Here is a 19,829-nt window from a genome sequence, read left to right as displayed (position 1 = left end):
AGCCACAACTTCAATGTGTGTCTGTTGGAGTTTACAGCCAACAAGTCTGTAATTGAAAATTAAATGTAAAATCAGAGATTATAAAAAGAGATTATACCAAGTTCACTGTCAAGGAAGTTAACTAAGTGATCTTCTATCTATGTATGCAGACATTAACAGGATGTAGGTAAGAACAGGGAACCAGAACAGAGAAGTGAAGACAGATTGAAAGTTGCATTTCTTTTGCGTTTGGACTTGTCTGTTCATGTACAGTAATTGTCTGTTCATGTGATATTTGTGTTGCATGGTAAGTGAATGGAATCAGTCTAATTGATTAAGTTGATTGTCAAGACAGGCAGCTCTTACTATTACCAAAATGTACCATTATTTCTAGTTATAGTGTTAAGTGTGATGGTAGATTGACTCTGTTCTAGTGAGTTCTCTATTCACATGACTACTAACCGAGCCTTTCTGCAGTTCCTCACGGCTGGGACCAGTCTGTATCGCCCCCCCTCTGATGTGTTGTAACTGTTCAGGTCCAACTTATCCAGAACCTCCTCTGACATCTGCAGCATATAGGCCAGAGCTGAACACTGGGCGTAAGACAGCTTCTTTGATCTGTCCCCTGACTTCATGTACTGTTGTATCTCCTGATGTACTGAGTGGTCGTTCATCTCAATCAAACAGTGGAAGATGTTGATAATTCTCTCAGGAGAGTAAGATTTAGTGGTCATCTCCTTCAGGTTGTTGATGGCTCTCTGGATGCTCTCTGGACTGTTCTCTGTCTGACCCAGCAGGCCTCCTAACAGACTCTGGTTGGACTCCAGTGAGAGGCCATGAAGGAAGCGGACAAAGAGGTCTAGGTGGCCGGATTTACTCTTCAGGGCTTTTTCAACAGCTCTCTCCAGGAAGAAGGACAGGCACAGGTCGGACATGGTCCAGAATTGCAGGAATGTCTTCAATACCATCATCGTCCTCTCTGTGATACAGTGGATCAGGTATACTGCAGCCAGAAACTCCTGGATACTCAGATGAACAAAGGAGTAAACTGTTCTCTGGAAAAGCACACTCTCTCTTTTGAGGATCTCTGTGCACACTCCTGAGTAGAGCGAGGCTTCTTTCACATCAAGACCACACTCTTCCAGGTCTTCTTGGTAGAACATGATGTTTCCTTTCTTCAGATGTTCAAATGCCAGCCTGCCCAGCTTCATTAGAACCTCCCTGTCAGTGTCCATGAGCTGCTGTTGATTCACCTTATCATCATACTTCTGCTTCTTCCTTTTTGTCTGAACCAACAGGAAGTGGCAGTACATCTGAGTCAGGGTCTTGGGTAGCTGTCCTGTCTTGTATGTCCTCAGCATGTCCTGCAGAACGGTAGCAGTGATCCAACAGAAGACTGGGATGTGGCACATGATGCTGAGGCTCCTTGACGTCGTCAGGTGTGAGATGATTCTGCTGGCCAGCTTCTCATCACTGAATCTCTTCCTGAAGTACACCTCTTTCTGGAGGTCTGTGAATCCTCGTACTTCTGTCACCATGTCAATACATGCAGGAGGGATCTGATTGGCTGCGGCAGGTCTGGTAGTTATCCACAGGAGAGCTGAGGGGAGCAGATTCCCCTTGATGAGGTTTGTCAACAACACGTCCACTGATGATGTCACTGTGACCTCAGAAACAATGTTGTTGTTGTTGAATTGCAGTGGAAACCTGCTTTCATCCAGACCATCAAAGATGAACCCAAGTTTCCAGACAGCGAGCTGCTCTGCTGTGACCCTCTTTAATGTTGGGTGGAAAACATGGATCAGTGTGAGAAGACTGTACTGCTCATCTCTGACCAAGTTCAGCTCCCGGAAAGAAAAGGGAACCAGGAGAATTACATCTTGATTTTCCAAACCCTTTGCCCAGTCCAGAGTGAACTTGCGCACAGAGAATGTTTTTCCAATGCCAGCGATGCCTTTTGTCAGAACTTTTCTAATGGGTGTCTTTCTGTCAGGGAGGAGGGGTTTAAAGATGTCACAGCAGTTGATTGGTGTGTCATGGATGGTCTTCATCTTGTAAACTGTCTCAAGCTGCCACACCTCATGTTGGTTATTAACCCCTTCACTCTCTTCCAAGGTGATGTAGAGCTCTGTGTAGATGCTGCTGAGGGAGGGCACTTCAGTGACGTCTGTCACACGATCAAGACTGTTCAAACTGATCCTGTAATCCTTTAAATCCTCCTGCAGACTGACATGTGCTATGATAAGAAAATTAATAACTTTATTTTAAACATATTCATTTATAACTTTAAATCCAGCACAGTATTAAATGCCCTCCAGAAAAAAATATTAAGTAAAACAGAGGTGAAAACTTCACCTTGGTGTCCCTATGTTGGCAGTCTCTCGAGACAGACTGTTGGCTCACACAATTGTCAAATGCTTCCGTCTAACAGTACAATAGAAGTGCTGAAAATGTGCAGATTATAAAACGGATGCCCGTTCATGTTTGTTTTTACATTCATATACAGTATTTCACCCATAGTGTACAGCCATCTAGTGGTTACTTTGTATTTTTCATCTGTGTCTGACTTCCTCCTCATGTGTTTGCCATCTGTATGTACGTACCATATCTATATAAGGGGAAACGTGTTTGCTGAGGGTTACACCCTGAAGAAGGCCTTGGGGCCACTAAGTAGACTCCTTTTCTTTTTTCTCACAGAGACGCATGAGTTGGCTCGGTCAAATAGTGTTGATGGATGATGGATGGATCCCCAGGAATCTCCTTTAAGGAGAATTAGTTAATGGAAAACGTCCTATAGGCAGACCTCAACTACGCTACAAAGACATCTGCAAGAGAGACGTGAAGGCCCTGGGTGTTGACCTGGACACCTGGCAAATCCTTGGAGAAAGACCATACCGGACGGCCTCTCCAGGTTAGAAGAGACGCTTGCCCGGCAGTCCGTGGCAAAGAGATTCAAGCGAAAGAATGTGGCCCAAAGGCCTCCTCACAGATGGTGTGTTTCTTCTTCTTCTTCTTCTTCTTCTTCTTCTTCTTCTTCTTCTTCGCAAAATCTTGCCCCCCTTCTGACAGAGCCTAAAATCTGTGATTAACTGCACCGTTCCATTTTGTCACCATTTCTGTCTTTGCAGTCACATAAATAATTCCTACTATAAATCAAATCAGTCAAAGCCTAGCTAGCTAGCTGCTTAGCAGAATTGTATATTCAAAATGTATATTTTAAAGATCTTCCAGGGGGCAGATCTTTCAGGGGTCTCTAGCATTTGAAGATTGTAGAACAGTTGTCTGGCGTTAGAGACCACTTTTTTTGGGCATGTTGAACATAAAAATAAAAAAATAAAACATTTTCAAGTTTTTCTAAAATAGCTAAAATAGCTGATCTACAATGTAGATCAGATATTTTCGTTATTCATCACACGGCGAAGCATATAGGGTGTAAGCGGTTAAGCAGTTAAAGGGATATTTCACTTTAAAAACAAACTTTTTGGGTCATTTTATCGTCTACTCAGGCTTACGCGAGGGGCTGTTTTTTCGATAACTTTTTTCATTTATTTTTAATAAAAAAAAAATTAAATGGCCCCCTCGCGTATTAGGAGGGCAGGGTGAGTCACCAGAACCAAGGACGGTGTTTTTGATGAATCTAACATGTTAAAAATGGAGTTTGAAGTTATAATGGGTTTGTATAGGAAGGGGGCATGTCTGATGAAATTAATATCAAATATTTAAATACTGAATCAAGCAACTTAAAAACGGTCTGGGGGGCTCACATAAGCCTGAGTAGATGATACAATGACCAAAAGTGTTTTTGAAAGTGAAATATCCCTTTAACTTTAAATGTTAATTAGTAACATGAAATGTGAATTAGCAAATTCTGTTCATCTTACTTTGTCGACTTGTTGTTTGACTGGGCATCCTCAGTCCAGGTGTTGTCCTCTCTCTGTGGATGAGATGAATACAATTTATATTGTCATGTACATTGAAGCTGCATAGTAGTGTATATTTGTATATCTTCTTAAAAGTCATCATGATTTGAGTGCAAAGGGATCTCATTTTAAATAAGCCAAGTGCTTTTATGAGCGATCCAGTTTAGAACAGTCTGGCAGCAGCATTTTGGATTAATTGGAGGCGATCCATGGTTGTTTAATAACTAAGGCAGGTGAAAAGGGAATTGCAATAGTACAGGCGTGAGGATACAACGGCATGAATAAGCAGGTCTAATGCTTGTGAGACAACTGACCTGAGCTTTGCAATGTTTCTAAGGTGGAAGAAACATGTACAGGTCGCTGACATGATGTGTGTGTCGAGGTGCATCGACAGATCCAATTTGATGACAAGGTTTCTGAGGTTGGAGTGCATATTGGTTTTGATTTCGAGGGACCCAATACAATCTTGAGCTGGTAACACAGTTCAAATTCCCGAGTGTCACATTAGACTAACCCTAACTAAATTGCAGTCTCCTGAACGAGTGTCATTCCCGTGGGGTTTATATAAATGTGGTTCCTTTGCATGGCTGCTGCACTTAAAATCATAGTTTTTGTATTATTCTTTTATTGATGTTCAGGTAACAATAAGCACTGAAGGTGTGAGTCACATAGGTGAATGCTTCTCTGTAAATTATTTCCAAAATGGTGACATTTGGTGCATTCTGGCCATGATTTCTATTAGGCCTGAACAATGAGCCACTAACCAATCACTAATGCCAGCATGCATGCTGTCCAGCTGTGCCAGCAGACACACACCAGCAGATACTTGTAATCTGTTATCTTATTCTTAGTATTCATATTGTGGTGAATTTGACCCCTGCATCCCTTCCCCAAAAGGACCAGAATGGAAACAAGCCTTCTGGCTTTTTTGTGCTTTTATCCTTTTGAATGTATTTTCAAAAAAGTGTTCAATCAATCAATCAATCAATCAATCAATCAATCAATCAATCAATCAATCAATCAGTCAGTCAGTCAGTCAGTCAGTCAGTCAGTCAGTCAGTCAGTCAGTCAATCTATCAATCACACGTGTCCTGTGCTTTGTGCCGCTTGGCAACAGGTGTAAGATAAGCCCTATATCTTATTTCTTTGTGATTTGCACATGTAATTTAGCATGATTACAGTGTTGTGGATATTGTTTGAATTCACATACTTTGTGTGTGGAGGTCCAGGTTCATTACTGAAGTCAGGAGGTCGACATCTAGACCCGTCACTCTTCATAGACACACAGCTGGGTGTTGGAGACTCTCGTCTGTGGTAAAGACTTCTGGAATCATAAACAAAAAGAAATACATCTACAATGATCATGTTTGAGATGGTGTATTTTTACGTCACATTATACAAGTATCAGACATAAACACAATCATGGTTTTCACTGTCTGGTGATGGTAGAAACAAACACGGTGCATCATGACATCTAAGTAAATCACGTGTGTGAGAAGGTTGCTCACCCCTCGTTTAAATAAACCTTTTGAATTGATTTAAGAACAGCTTTCATGTATCTACATGAATGTTTCAGTCAAACAGACATATAGGGGCAGCAGTGGCTCAGGGGTAGAGTGGTTAGGTAGAGTGACATGGAAACCGCAAGGTTCCTAGTTCTATCTCGGGCTCACTCAGAGTTAGTGTCGAAGTGTCCTTGAGCAAGATATTGAACCCCTAATTGCTCCCGATGAGCACGTTGGTGCCTTGCATGGTTTCCTCCGCCATTGTTGTGTGAATGGGTGAATGTAATGCACAATCTATGTAAAGCGCTTTGGATAAAAGCGCTATATACATTTACCATTTACATTGCAGTCTCCTGAACGAGTGTCATTCCCGTGGGGTTTAGATAAATGTGGTTCCTTTGCATGGCTGCTGCACTTAAAATCATAGTTTTTGTTTTATACTTTTATTGATGTTCAGGTAACAATAAGCACTGAAGGTGTGAGTCACAGAGGTAAATGCTTCTCTGTAAATTATTTCCAAAATGGTGACATTTGGTGCATTCTGGCCATGATTTCTATTAGGCCTGAACAATGAGCCACTAACCAATCACTAATGCCAGCATGCATGCTGTCCAGCTGTGCCAGCAGACACACCAGCAGATACTTGTACTCTGTTATCTTATTCTTAGTATTCATATTGTGGTGAATTTGACCCCTGCATCCCTTCCCAAAAAGGACCAGAATGGAAACAAGCCTTCTGGCTTTTTTGTGCTTTTATTATTATTATATAGTGTTCAATCAATCAGTCAGTCAGTCAGTCAGTCGGTCAATCAATCTATCAATCACACGTGTCCTGTGCTTTGTGCCGCCCGCTTGGCAAAAGGTGTAAGATAGAGCCATATATCTTATTTCTTTGTGATTTGCACATGTAATTTAGCATGATTACAGTGTTGTGGATATTGTTTGAATTCACATACTTTGTGTGTGGAGGTCCAGGTTCATTACTGAAGTTAGGAGGACGACAGTGAGACCCGTCACTCTTCATAGACACACAGCTGGGTGTTGGAGACTCTCGTCTGTGGTAAAGACTTCTGGAATCATAAAAAATATATATATATATATCTACAATTATCACGTACAGTAAATTACAATGTCATTTTGTTTGAGATTGTGTATTTTTTAGGTCACATTATACAAGTATCAGACATAAATACAATCATGGTTGTCACTGTCTGGTGATGGTAGAAACAAACACGCTGCAAGACATCTAAGTAGATCACGTGTGTGAGAAGGTTGCTCACCCCTGGTTTAAATAAACATCTTGGATTGATTTATGAACAGTTTTCATGTATCTACATGAATGTTTCAGTCAACCAGACATTGCAGTCTCCTGAACGAGTGTCATTCCCATGGGGTTTAGATAAATGTGGTTCCTTTGCATGGCTGCTGCACTCAAAATCATAGTTTTTGTTTTATTCTTTTACTGGTGTTCAGGTAACAATAAGCGCTGAAGGTGTGAGTCACAGAGGTGAATGCTCCTCCGTAAATTCTTTCCAAAATGGTGACATTCGGTGCATTCTGGCCATGATTTCTATTAGGCCTGAACAATGAGCCACTAACCAATCACTAATGCCAGCCTGCATGTTGTCCAGCTGTGACAGCAGACACACACCAGCAGATACTTGTACTCTGTTATCTTATTCTTAGTATTCATATTGTGGTGAATTTGACCCCTGCATCCCTTCCCCAAAAGGACCAGAATGGAAACAAGCCTTCTGGCTTTTTTGTGTTTTATCCTTTTGAATTTATTTTCAATAAGGTGTTCAATTAAGTCAGTCAGTCAGTCAGTCAGTCAGTCAGTCAGTCAGTCAGTCAGTCAGTCAGTCAGTCAGTCAGTCAGTCAATCAATCTATCAATCACACGTGTCCTGTGCTTTGTGCCGCTTGGCAACAGGTGTAAGATAGAGCCCTATTAGTAGAGGACCTGGCTAAGATATGTATGCACTTAATTTAGGAGAGAATATCTCAACTGTTTTAGGCTAATATGACCCCAGGGAACAACTTAGGAACTATGAGAAATTCTCTATCCGGGGCGAAACACCCGAAAATGACCACGCCCTTTTTAAAATGACCACACTTCCAACATGGCACTATCTTCTAAACCGTTGGAGCTACAGATTTTCTGAGGTGCTCGAAATGTTCAGAATACTCATGTTTGAAACCCGTGCCCGAGACAGCAACCCTACAGGTCATCATAGTGGCCAAATCCAATATGGCCGCCACCTGAAAAAGGTTTTGTCTATAACTTTTGAACCAGATGAGCTATGAATGCAAACTTGGTGTCTTAATCATGTTTTTTGACAATTAGAAACATGTTGGAATGCTTATCTTCATGACTGGGTGTGGCTGGACCTCTATTTTGCATATTTCAAAGATGGCGACTATCTGACAATTAGTTTTACTTCCCTTAATCTTCTTCATTTTTGTCAACTTGGTGTCTATTTTATATTTTTTGAACATTAAAAACTCACTAGAATGCTCATATTATTGATTGAAGCCATCTAGAGCACTCAGATTTGCTTATTACACATATGGCCTATATCAAAAATGTTATGTAACATAAAGTTTCATCCAGAGTGTAGAGTTGAGTTATGGAATGAGTTAAGATCAAACTGAAGAAAAGAAACAACCTGTGTACAGATGTTGAAACAATAGAATATGAGTTGAACACAAATTATACAGCAACAGCCAGTACAGTATATGCAGAGCAATACTCAGTATAAATTAAATAATATCATACTAGTCAAAGGTGTATAGAATTTTAACAATATTATGTTTAAATTAGAATCACAGATTTCTATATCGAGGATATCCAATGGACTCCAGCTTCGCATAATTTGTCCACTACATGACTTTTGAAGCCACGGTGGAGGAGGATGGCGCAAGCTTTACTGGCATCTGCAAGACGGGTCCAGTAAGGTTCCCAAGTCTTAGTCATGGAGTCCCAATACCAGCCCAAAGTACTAAAATCTGGGATGTAATGGCCTTTTGACATGCTGAATGTATGTATCAGTTCTGTTGCTGTTGTAACACTAAGACAATTATGTACAATGTACAATAATACATATTGTTCAAATTCTATACATCCTATGATAGGATTACATTTATGCTCTGCATTGTTGCACATACTGTACTACAGTAGCTGTATAATTAGGAATGAGTTGTACTCTAAATCATTCTATTGTTTCAATAAAATTCATATCATAACATATATAGTGGCCATATTTGTGATATGCACATTAGAGTCCTCTAGATAGATTAAATCATTAAGATAAGCATTCCAACATGTTTCTAATGGTAAAAAAAAAAAGGTTTAGACACCCAGTTTGCATTTGTAGCTCAAGGTTCAAACATAGCCAAAACCTTTTTCAGGTGGCGGCCATATTGGATTTGGCCACTATGATGATCCCGAAGGTTGTTGGCTCGGGCACCCTTGCTACATCATCAGAGCATGCCCTAGGTTATATCTGGGACACATTTGGTGGACACAGATAGAGCCATGTTTGAAGTAGCGGTCATTTTAAAAGGGGCGTGGTCATTTCCGAGTATTTCGCCCCGGATAGAGAATTTCTCATAGTTCCTAAATTGTTCCTTGAGGTCATATTAGCCAAGAACAGTTGAGATAATATCTCCAAAATTAAGTGCATACATATGTTAGCCAGGTCCTAGACTATATATCTTATTTCTTTGTGATTTGCACATGTAATTTAGCATGATTACAGTGTTGTGGATATTGTTTGAATTCACATACTTTGTGTGTGGAGGTCCAGGTTCATTACTGAAGTTAGGAGGACGACAGTGAGACCCGTCACTCTTCATAGACACACAGCTGGGTGTTGGAGACTCTCGTCTGTGGTAAAGACTTCTGGAATCATAAAAAAAATATATATATCTACAATTATCACGTACAGTAAATTACAATGTCATTTTGTTTGAGATTGTGTATTTTTTAGGTCACATTATACAAGTATCAGACATAAATACAATCATGGTTGTCACTGTCTGGTGATGGTAGAAACAAACACGCTGCAAGACATCTAAGTAGATCACGTGTGTGAGAAGGTTGCTCACCCCTGGTTTAAATAAACATCTTGGATTGATTTATGAACAGTTTTCATGTATCTACATGAATGTTTCAGTCAACCAGACATTGCAGTCTCCTGAACGAGTGTCATTCCCATGGGGTTTAGATAAATGTGGTTCCTTTGCATGGCTGCTGCACTCAAAATCATAGTTTTTGTTTTATTCTTTTACTGGTGTTCAGGTAACAATAAGCGCTGAAGGTGTGAGTCACAGAGGTGAATGCTCCTCCGTAAATTCTTTCCAAAATGGTGACATTCGGTGCATTCTGGCCATGATTTATATCAGGCCTAAACAATGAGCCACTAACCAATCACCAATGCATGCTGTCCAGCTGTCCCAGACACACACCAGCAGATACTTGTAATCTGTTATCTTATTCTTAGTATTCACATTGTGGTGAATTTGACCCCTGCATCCCTTTCCCACAAGGACCAGAATGGAAACAAGCCTTCTGGCTTTTTGTGTTTTTATCCTTTTGAATGTACTTTCAATAAAGTGTTCAGTCAATCAGTCAGTCAGTCAGTCTATCAATCACACTTGTCCTGTGCTTTTTGCCGCTTGGCAACAGGTGTAAGATAGAGCCCTATCATTTATTTGTGATTTGCACATGTCATTTAGGGCTGGTACACACTGCAAGACCTTAAAGTGGTCGGGGGGTCATCTGATCGTTAAGCATAACACACTGCAGGAGTTTATTTCTTGAAATCGGCTGTCATAATATCGTTGTGGTCTTCACAACACGATTGATCCCCGACAAGGGCTGACACACTGTAGGATAGTTCACTAGGATGCTATCTCCAGAGTCAGACCCAATACATACATTTGTGTTTATTCTAATTCATTTTAATCGACGTATCCCGTGATATGCCTCTCTCCCTCTCCCTCTCCCCCCGGGCCCTCTCTCTCCCCCCTCTCTCGCTCTCTCTCTCGCTCGCTCGTCAAGAGCGCAGAAGCGGTCAGTGCCATGTCTGCTTATTATAAGCGACTTTGGGATTGTTTTTCTGTAAAGTTGCTTGAAAGTGTAGTTGTTTTTTTGGCCTTGTTTCCTAATGTTGTTTGAACCAGTTGTTCTCAAACATTTGCATGGCAAGGACCCCCAAATTTATAATAATAATTAATTGTCCACAGAGGCGCAGAACTCCCCGTTCTGAAAACATGTTGTGCCATAGACCCCCATTCAAGATCTGTGTGGATTTTGTAAATATTCCACCCCCCCCCCCCCCCCCCAAAATGTCTTCTTTAAAAATAGCCTATCTACAACGTGAGCTTGTAGATCGTCTATTTTCAAGTATCCAATGTATTTGTATATAGGCTTAAAGTGCTCATAGTCGCTTTTGTTGGGCTTGTTTTCACAAACCTGGTTGCTTATTTCTCTCGCAAAATCTGGCAACACAGACAACGACACACACACACACACACACACACACACACACACACACACACACACACACACACACACACACACACACACACACACACACAGAGAGAGAGCGCTCGCTCTCGCTCTCTGTCTCTCTCTCTCTCTCTCTCTCTCTCTCTCTCTCTCTCTCTCTCTCTCTCTCTCTCTCTCTCTCTCTCTCTCTCTCTCTGTACAATTCCTCTAAAATAAACAGCCCACCAGGCTCGCTCACTTTCTCATTTTGTTTTATAATGTTAACTTATTAGAGGACTGGACGGTAATATTGCGGTAGGGACTGTTTGTTGTGGTCAGGTCCAGCGACGCTCCCCTAATAGCCACGGTGGCTGTAATGTGCTCTCATTGGCTGTAGCGTGCATCTCCTTGCAAGGTGCTCGCAGCTCCGTTCATAGTGTATGATATTGTCTGTTGTCCTGTCCCAGACAGAGATGAATATCTAACAATTTAGATATCTGAAAACGGTCGGAAAGCCGACACAGAGCGGAGAATCGCGGCCACATCGGGTCGCAGAGCCTTTCACACACACAGAGCATTATCTCGCCGATCAAAGGCCGATCTGCGTCAGGTCGGGAGGTTTTGTCGGCGAGCGCCAAAAAATGTCGGCGACAGCAATATCGGACCTAATGTCTTGCAGTGTGTACCAGCCCTTAGCATGATTACAGTGTTATGAATATCTTTTGGACATACTTTGTGTGTGAAGGTCCAGGTTCATTACTGAAGTCAGGAGGACGACATCTAGACCCGTCACTCTTCATAGACACACAGCTGGGTGTTGGAGACTCTCGTCTGTGGTAAAGACTTCTGGAATCATTAAACAAAAAAAAAATCAATACAGTGAATGAAAAAAGTCAGTTAATTCAAGTTTGTATTGTGTTATTGTTACGTCACATTATACAAGTATAGACATACATTTAGTGGTGGTTTTCACTGTACGGTGATGGTAGATCTCAGCAGTCTTACAAAACATTGCATATGTCTCTTGGTCCCTAAACCCTATATGGTTGACCGGAATCCCTCAGGGCTTTATACTAATGTATTTTCAGTTTTCCTTAAACCGTTAAGACCTGAGGCCGATTCTACAGTAATATTTAGTAATATTTAGTTCCATGGGGTTCCATGGGGATAAAGAATTGTTCAGAAGCTGTGTTCACGTTTACTCTCCCATTGGAATTAACAGACTCCACCCTACTTGTGGTCTCCTAAAGCATTGGCTGTCAAAATGGGGTCCGGGGACCCCCAGGGGTTCTTGGGGGGGTTCCAGGGGGTCCCCAGCAAAATGTGTTAATACAGCGTCACAATAATTTGAACCACTTTAACCCTTAGTACTTTGGCTATTCAAAAATAGCAGATCTACAAGCTCGAGCTTGTAGATCTGCTATGTTTGGAAAATCGTGAAAACCTGTGCAAATCTTTGTATATATATATATTTTTTTTAAAGCAAACATTTGTAACTCAAATCTTTGCTTATGGGGGTCCCTGGAACAACACATTTTAAGATGGGGGTCCGCGGCCAAATACATATCATATTGGGGGGTCCTTGACACGAAAAAGTTTGAGAACCACTGTCCTAAAGAGGCGGCGGGTCTTGCTTTCCTATTTGTTTTGGATGTAAGGACAATCGCTTTCTGACTTTTCTCACTCCCCCTTACATACACCAACAATGCACCTGACCACACCCCATTTTAAGACCAACAACACGCCCATGGGCAGTGGTGGAAAGTACATTTACTTATACTGTACTTTACTTGAGTATTTCCAATTTCCAGTACTTTTACTTCTACTCCACTACATATCGGATCCAAATATTGTAATTACTCCACTACAATTATTTGAAAACTTTAATTACTAGTTACTTTTCAGATATCAATTATTATTATTATGAAACATACATTAACCCATTTAGCCTATTTTATACATAGTCTATTTTCAAACATTTTAGTACTTTTGCTTTTTGATGCCAACACTTTTGTACTTTTACTCAAGTGAATTTTGAATTCTGGACTTTTACTTTAACAGAGTATTCCTATATTGCAGTATTGATACTTTTACTTAAGTAAATAATTTGAGTACTTTTTTCACCACTGCCCATGGGTGCACAGAGGTGTGCCAGTGCATTTGCTACTTGCACAACTTACACTTAACACGCTTTCAAACTGAATAATGGAGTGAAACAAAATTCAGGCTGAGTAAGATATGTCTTATTGTTTTAAGATGTGCACATCATGCATGAGATCTCTGTAATATTCTAGTGCTGTGTTTATTGTCCAAGAGGATTCACATACTTTGTGTTTGGAGGTCCAGGTTCATTGCTGATGCAAGGACTCCGTTCTTTAGACCGGTGACTCTCCATAGACACACAGCTTCTGGTCTGTGGATGTGCTGTTAGTCATTTCCCTCCTCCTCTCTCTCCACACACCCACTTGTCTTTTGGCCTTTATTATACCTGTCAACGTAGAAAGTAGACACACACACACACACACACACACACACACACACACACACACACACACACACACACACACACACACACACACACACACACACACACACACACACACACACACACACAGTGGTGGAAAACTACTCAAATGTTCTACTTAAGTAAGAGTATCAATACTGCAATGTAAAAATACTCCGGAATTCAAAATTGACTTACAAAAGTACAAAATTATTGGTATCAAAATGTACTTAAAGTACCAAAAGTAGAAAGTACTCATTATAAAGAATGTCCCATTCCACTTGTTTTCAAATGGAAAAAATATATAAAATGTGAAAAATATAAAATATTTTGAAAATAGCAGATCTACAAACTCTTGCAGATTTTGTAGATCGGCTATTTTCAAATGGCTGAAATGTATAGGGCTGAAAGTGGTAAATGTATGTTTTGTAATAATAATCACAATCTGCAAAGTAACTAAACTAAAGTTACTGGAGTATGTCCAATTTTTCAATACTTCAATACTCAATACATCATAGAGGCAAATATTGTACTTTTATTCCACTACAATTAATTGTTAATTAACTAGTTACTAGTTACTTTGCATATTTTGATTATTATAAAAAGAAAAAAACATCAACCACTTCAGCCTTATACTTTGGCTATTTGAAAATAGCCGATTTACAACCTCATGCTTTGCGACCCGTTGTGAGCTTGTGGATCTGCTATTTTCAAATGATTTCTGTACATTGTAAAACATGTGATTCATTGTTGAATATAACTAGATGTTATGGAGGCTAGTGGGAAATGACTGCGTTCAAGCGAAGTGGAGTGTACGGAAACTATGTGCGCATAAGCGGCATGCACGCAAGTGGCACGAAAGCTCTGGAGTAAGGTAATAATCTTTTTTTTGCCAATGTGGCATTTCTGCACACGCATTTGCAATGCTGTCGAGTGAGTGAGCGAGCAAGCGAGTGGCAGGGAAGTAAAACAAAAGCAAGAAGTGTGTTTGTGTGAACCAAGTGGTTGTATATAATAATAATAATTTCTATTTATATAGCACCTTTCGAAACAAAGTTACAAAGTGCTTCACATATATAAAATACACAAGTAAGACGCGCGAACGCTGGAAGCGAACGCAGCTCGAAAATAACAATAAGAAGAATATAAAATACATCATACGGTAGGAGAGCAGAAAAATATGAAAACATTAAAAGCAAAAACAGAAAAAAGAAATTATGCAGCAATACAGTAGGACACAATGGGTAAAAGTCTTTAGGTAATAAAAGCGACTCTATATAAGTGGGTTTTCAGGAGGGCTTTGAACCGGGGCACAGACTCTGCAAGCCTGATCTCTAAGGGAAGGGCATTCCAGAGAGTCGGGGCTCTAAAGGCGAAGGCCCGATCACCTTTTGTTTTTTTATTGGAGAATGGGATTTCGAGTAGAGCTTTGTCTGAGGACCTCAAATTGCTCTCTGGTTTATATGGCTCGAGTAGGTCGGAGATGTATGAAGGGGCCAGACCAGAGATGGCCTTAAAGGTAATTAATAACATTTTAAAATAAATTCTGAAAGTGATATAATAATAATAATAATAATAATAATAATAATAATAATAATAATAATAATAATAATAATAATAATAATAAGGGTAATAATAATAATATTAATAATAATAACAATAAGGGTAATAATAATAATAATGATAATGATAATGATAATAATAATTCATATTCATATTCATATTCACATTATGATAAGAATAAAACACATACCTTACATTAAGCTGGATGTTTTAGTTCTTCTGTTTTGTCAAAATGGAGTCCAGACGGTTGCCTTCGCTGTTGTGCTGTCGTTTCTACGACGCTGTGTCACAGTGAAGCATTTAATGCTGCCTCACTGTGCGTGTCCGTGTACTGTAATGTCTGTTATGATGTGTTGTAGTGTGTTCTCTATGTACTGTAAATGTGTGTCACGCTGTGGTGACGTACAGTAGGCTACCTGACACTGCTTGGCAGTGAGGGGGCAAAGTGCATTTTATTATCATTCAGAACAGTGTTTTAAACCAACACCATTAACAGTATACACCACAGTATGCCAAGAGTTGTGTTTGTATCTGTAGGACATACAGGCAGACAGACGGACAGGCAGATAAGACAGATAAGACAGACAGACAGACAGACAGACAGACAGACAGACAGACAGACAGACAGACAGACAGACAGATAAGATAGACAGACAGACAGACAGACAGACAGACAGACAGACAGACAGACAGACAGACAGACAGACAGACAGACAGACAGACAGACAGACAGAAGTACGTGAATGGTGAATTCTATATATATTATTTAGATTTTCTCTATCGTTGTGTTTTTTTAGGCAGGCAGGCAGTGTGGTTTGTCTCTGTAGGACAGACAGACAGACAGACAGACAGACAGACGTGAATCGTAAATTCTGTATATCCTACTATAATTCTAGTAACCTCTGTGCGTTTGTAGTGGAGGTGCAGCTACCCGGTTCTCCTCACTGGCTGGACCAATTGCTCTGATTTTGCACACAGCCATTGACCATCTGAACTTAACTGTGAAGCCCGTTTTTCAATTTCATCAAATCTCAGCTTCTTATTAGCGTTTATGTGTCAAACAATGTCGCCATGGTTACGGGCCTGCCCAGCTATGGGACGAACTGCCTCCCGGGTTGCCAGATCATGTGCGCATATCCCCCCACGGATGCGCTGCGCCGACCGGGTATGGTCTAGTTATTTAGATTTTCCCTATCATTGTGTTTTTCTTTGCTCTTGTTGTTTTGTCCAGTTGTTTGAGGGTTGAATGGATAATGGACCGCAGTGGAAACAAGCCCCGGCCTTTTTTTGTGTCTCATCATCACCCATTTGGTGTGTTTTTTTTATTGTACTGTAATTAAAAACAATTGTCGATAAAGTCATCACACTCATCATAACCATCCTCCCAGCTGGTCAACTGGTATGAATGGGAGCAGGTATGAGAATTTGTATCTGTCGTTTCGCTTGCGGGGACATTTGACCCATTCAATCCGGGAACGCATCTCTGTCATTTTAGATTTCTTTGGCTATTCAAAAATATAATAATTGCAAATCTTTGAATATATATATATATTTATTTTTTAAAGAGAACATTTTTTACTCAATTATTTGATTCTACAAACTTCTTCTGAATCCTAACAGTTTTTATTTTATTTAAATTCTTTTTTTGACTTGATGTTGCTACAATATCAGTGGTTTTCCAACTGTTTCATGTCAAGGACCCCCAAAATGATTGTATTCGGCCGCAGACCCCCATCTCAAAATATTTTGTTCCAGGGACCCCCAGAAGCAAAGATTTGATTTACGAATGTTTATGATTTTTCAAAAATAGCAGATCTACAAGCTCATTTGAGCTTGTAGATCTGCTATTTTTGAATAGCCAAAGTATAAAATAATGGTTAAAGTGGTTAAAATCTAAAATGACAGATGCTTTTCCGATCTTAATGGGCTAACCATTGGCCGGAGCCGAGGTCAAGAGCCTGCATGCAGTGTACGGGTGCAGTATGTTAGTCCGACAGCGCATTCCTCCGACAGCGCAGCGCTCCGACGTTTCAATACTAAACCCGAACCAAACCCGCACCCTAACCCTAACCGCACGCTGATGCCACATAGCATCATATGCCACATAGGGGCGGCCATAGCTGAATGGTTAGTGAGCCCGCCGAGGGAGCCAGAGGCCCTGGTTGCCCCAGGTTCGATTCCAGGCCAGGTCAGCATATGTGTCGATGAAATGAAATTTGTCCCTGAGCAAGACTCTTAACCCCTAATTGCTCACAGGTTCTCATTGGAAACAAGACCGCAAGGACTTTCATGAACGACCTGTTAAAAGGAATTATCCTTACATAGTCGGAGAAAAGGTCTGTCGGATTATCGCATGCCTCCCGCAGTGTACAGGGGATGGCAGCTCTCCGTTCTAATAGACGCCACTTGCTTAAGCTATACAGCTTGTCATACAGTTGCTGTCGGTCAGAAACCTCATACATCCATAATTCTACTTTTTTTATGTTTTTTATAAATTAATGCCCCACTTCATCATTCAAGAGTGTCGCACAAAATGAGTGAAAGTAGCCGATCTACAAGCTCTTTGTGAGCTTGTAGATCGGCTATGTTCACCAGTTGCAAATATTAAAAACATTATAAAAGATATTGAATATAATTACAAATGAATGTACATTTTAATATATAGGCTACATTTTTTAAACTCAAATGTTTGCTGGAACAAAATATTCTGAGATGGGGGTCCGCGGCCAAATACATATCAATTTAGGGGTCCTTGACATGAACAAGTTTGAGCGTATGGCATAACATGATATAGCTACATAAGATTTTCAGAAAACTGTTGGGATTTAGAAAATAATCAGCCTCAGGTCTTAATGGGTTAAGGGAAGTGTTCTGTCTAATGCCAATATTACTGACAGCAATGAATGATATTAACGACAGCAAGGCAAAGTACAGACTCTATAAAAGCCCTGCAGAACAAAATCATCAAAGTCTTATCAATCACACCATGATTAAAGACGGTGTTCCTGAGAACCAAACGCCAAAAGTCAACACTTAAGACGTGAACACACATGCGCGCGCACACGCACGCACGCACGCACGCACGCGCACACACACACACACACACACACCCTTTTCCATGGAATGACATTTTATCTACTATAGATAAAATAATGATCGATTACAATGACGTTTTTATCTTAGTGTGTGTGTGTGTGTGTGTGTGTGTGTGTGTGTGTGTGTGTGTGTGTGTGTGTGTGTGTGTGTGTGTGTGTGTGTGTGTGTGTGAGAGAGAGAGAGAGAGAGAGAGAGAGAGAGAGAGAGAGAGAGAGAGAGAGAGAGAGAGAGAGAGAGAGAGAGACCTATTTCCTAAATCATGAAAATAGACGATCTTAGAGTGGAATCCTTTGTTTCACCAATATTACGATAAAGTCGTTTCCTGAAAATAATTAAGAGCCAAAGAGGGAAAGATGTTAGCTAAATGCAGCTAAACGTGCAAAACGGAGTCTTCTAGGGCCCTGATTGACGGGCTGGGAGTGGACATGCTAGAAAGTCTCTAGATCAGGGTACTTCAATCTTTTTCAGGTCAAGGACCCCTAGCTGAGAGAGAGAGATGAAGCAGGGAACCCCACTACATATTGTATAAAATTGTGTTGCAGGTTAAACTTTTTACATAGATGACATATCGTTGCTGTCCGGCAGAAACCAGCTAACTAGATTTTTCCGCTTTTGCATGTTTTTCCATAAATCATTGCTATTGAACACCATTTACGTCTGTGTGTTGATTAAAACAATATCGAACCAATGAAAAGTATTAAAAAGCACTTCTGACAAAACCAGCTAACTCCTTGGATCCTCAAACGTTCTGCTAAACCAGCAACCAAAGGGGGTGGAGTTAGCTGGTTTTGCTGACTCCAAGCTCCACCCCCTTTTGACCTCCAACCTCATTGTGAGCTTGGAGTTCCATCCAGCTGTTCTTATTAATGATGAACAAAACCTCCTAACTCCACTTTTTGTTTTGTTTTTGTCATTTCCTGAAAATTTTACATTTTGGAGTTGGTTTCTGCCGACAGCAGAGATATATAGTTTCATAGACTTGTTTGACACACATTATCTTTTAACTCATTCATGTTGGATTCATGCTAATGTGTATTGTCAGACCTTTTTAAACGCTAAATACGCTAAAATTCCGCTAAAACGCTAAAAACACTTTGTCTAAAAGGGCCGTCCGTCCATTGAGGTCCTTGGTATTCACCCCCTGTAGTGACTCCGAGGACCCCCTAAGGGTCCCGGAACCCCTGTTCAGCTTGTGAGTGTGTAGATTGGCGTAGAGGGGGAAAAGAGCAGACCAAGTACAGAGCCACAGTGGTTAAATGTCTGAAAATACACATTAAAATGAATCCAACATATCGATAGAAAAGATCATGTGTTAACAAACAAAGGAACAAAAAACATGAATTCACTGATGATAGTGCTGCCAAACATTGATTGAATATTGTGGTAGGCAGGAATGTAAAAACATTACAGTTTAAAAGTACAGTTAAAACACTTTGTCTAAAAGGGCCGTCCGTCCATTGAGGTCCTTGGTATTCAATTCATAAACATATATAGTGGCACCATTTTAGTACTTTTACTTTTGGTACTTTAAGTATATTTGGATGCCAATGCTTTTGTACTTTTACTCTAGTAACATCTTGAACACAGGCCTTTTACTTGTAACAGAGTATTTATATATTGTGGTATTGCTACTTTAACTTAAAGTAAAATATCTGAGTACTTCTTCCACCACTGCCTGCTTCCTCCCCTCTCTCTCTCTCTCTCTCTCTCTCTCTCTCTCTCTCTCTCTCTCTCTCTCTGATAAGGGTTCCTTTGAATGTTGAAAAGCGT

The 19,829-nt window shown here is 40.4% G+C and overlaps 1 protein-coding gene across 1 annotated transcript in view; it reads right to left on the bottom strand.

The window, feature by feature from the left end:
- LOC311053295 (protein NLRC3-like) overlaps positions 1 to 19,829 on the bottom strand; it is a gene marked incomplete at both ends in the record, with an annotated part of 32,350 nt that overhangs the window by 10,186 nt on the left and 2,335 nt on the right. Inside the window, 2 exons of the mRNA XM_084068756.1 lie at positions 1 to 46; positions 442 to 2,215. The exon at positions 1 to 46 is cut by the window's left edge and continues 128 nt beyond it. Coding sequence (XP_083924882.1) covers positions 1 to 46; positions 442 to 2,215 — 1,820 coding nt within the window. The remainder of the gene's footprint in view (positions 47 to 441; positions 2,216 to 19,829) is intronic.

This window comes from Gymnoscopelus microlampas (genome assembly GCF_963454915.1).
Source record: "Gymnoscopelus microlampas genome assembly, chromosome: 10".
Classification (NCBI taxonomy): Eukaryota; Metazoa; Chordata; class Actinopteri; order Myctophiformes; family Myctophidae; genus Gymnoscopelus; species Gymnoscopelus microlampas.
Note: the sequence above shows the minus strand (reverse complement) of the source record. Positions and strands in the feature narration are given on the sequence as shown.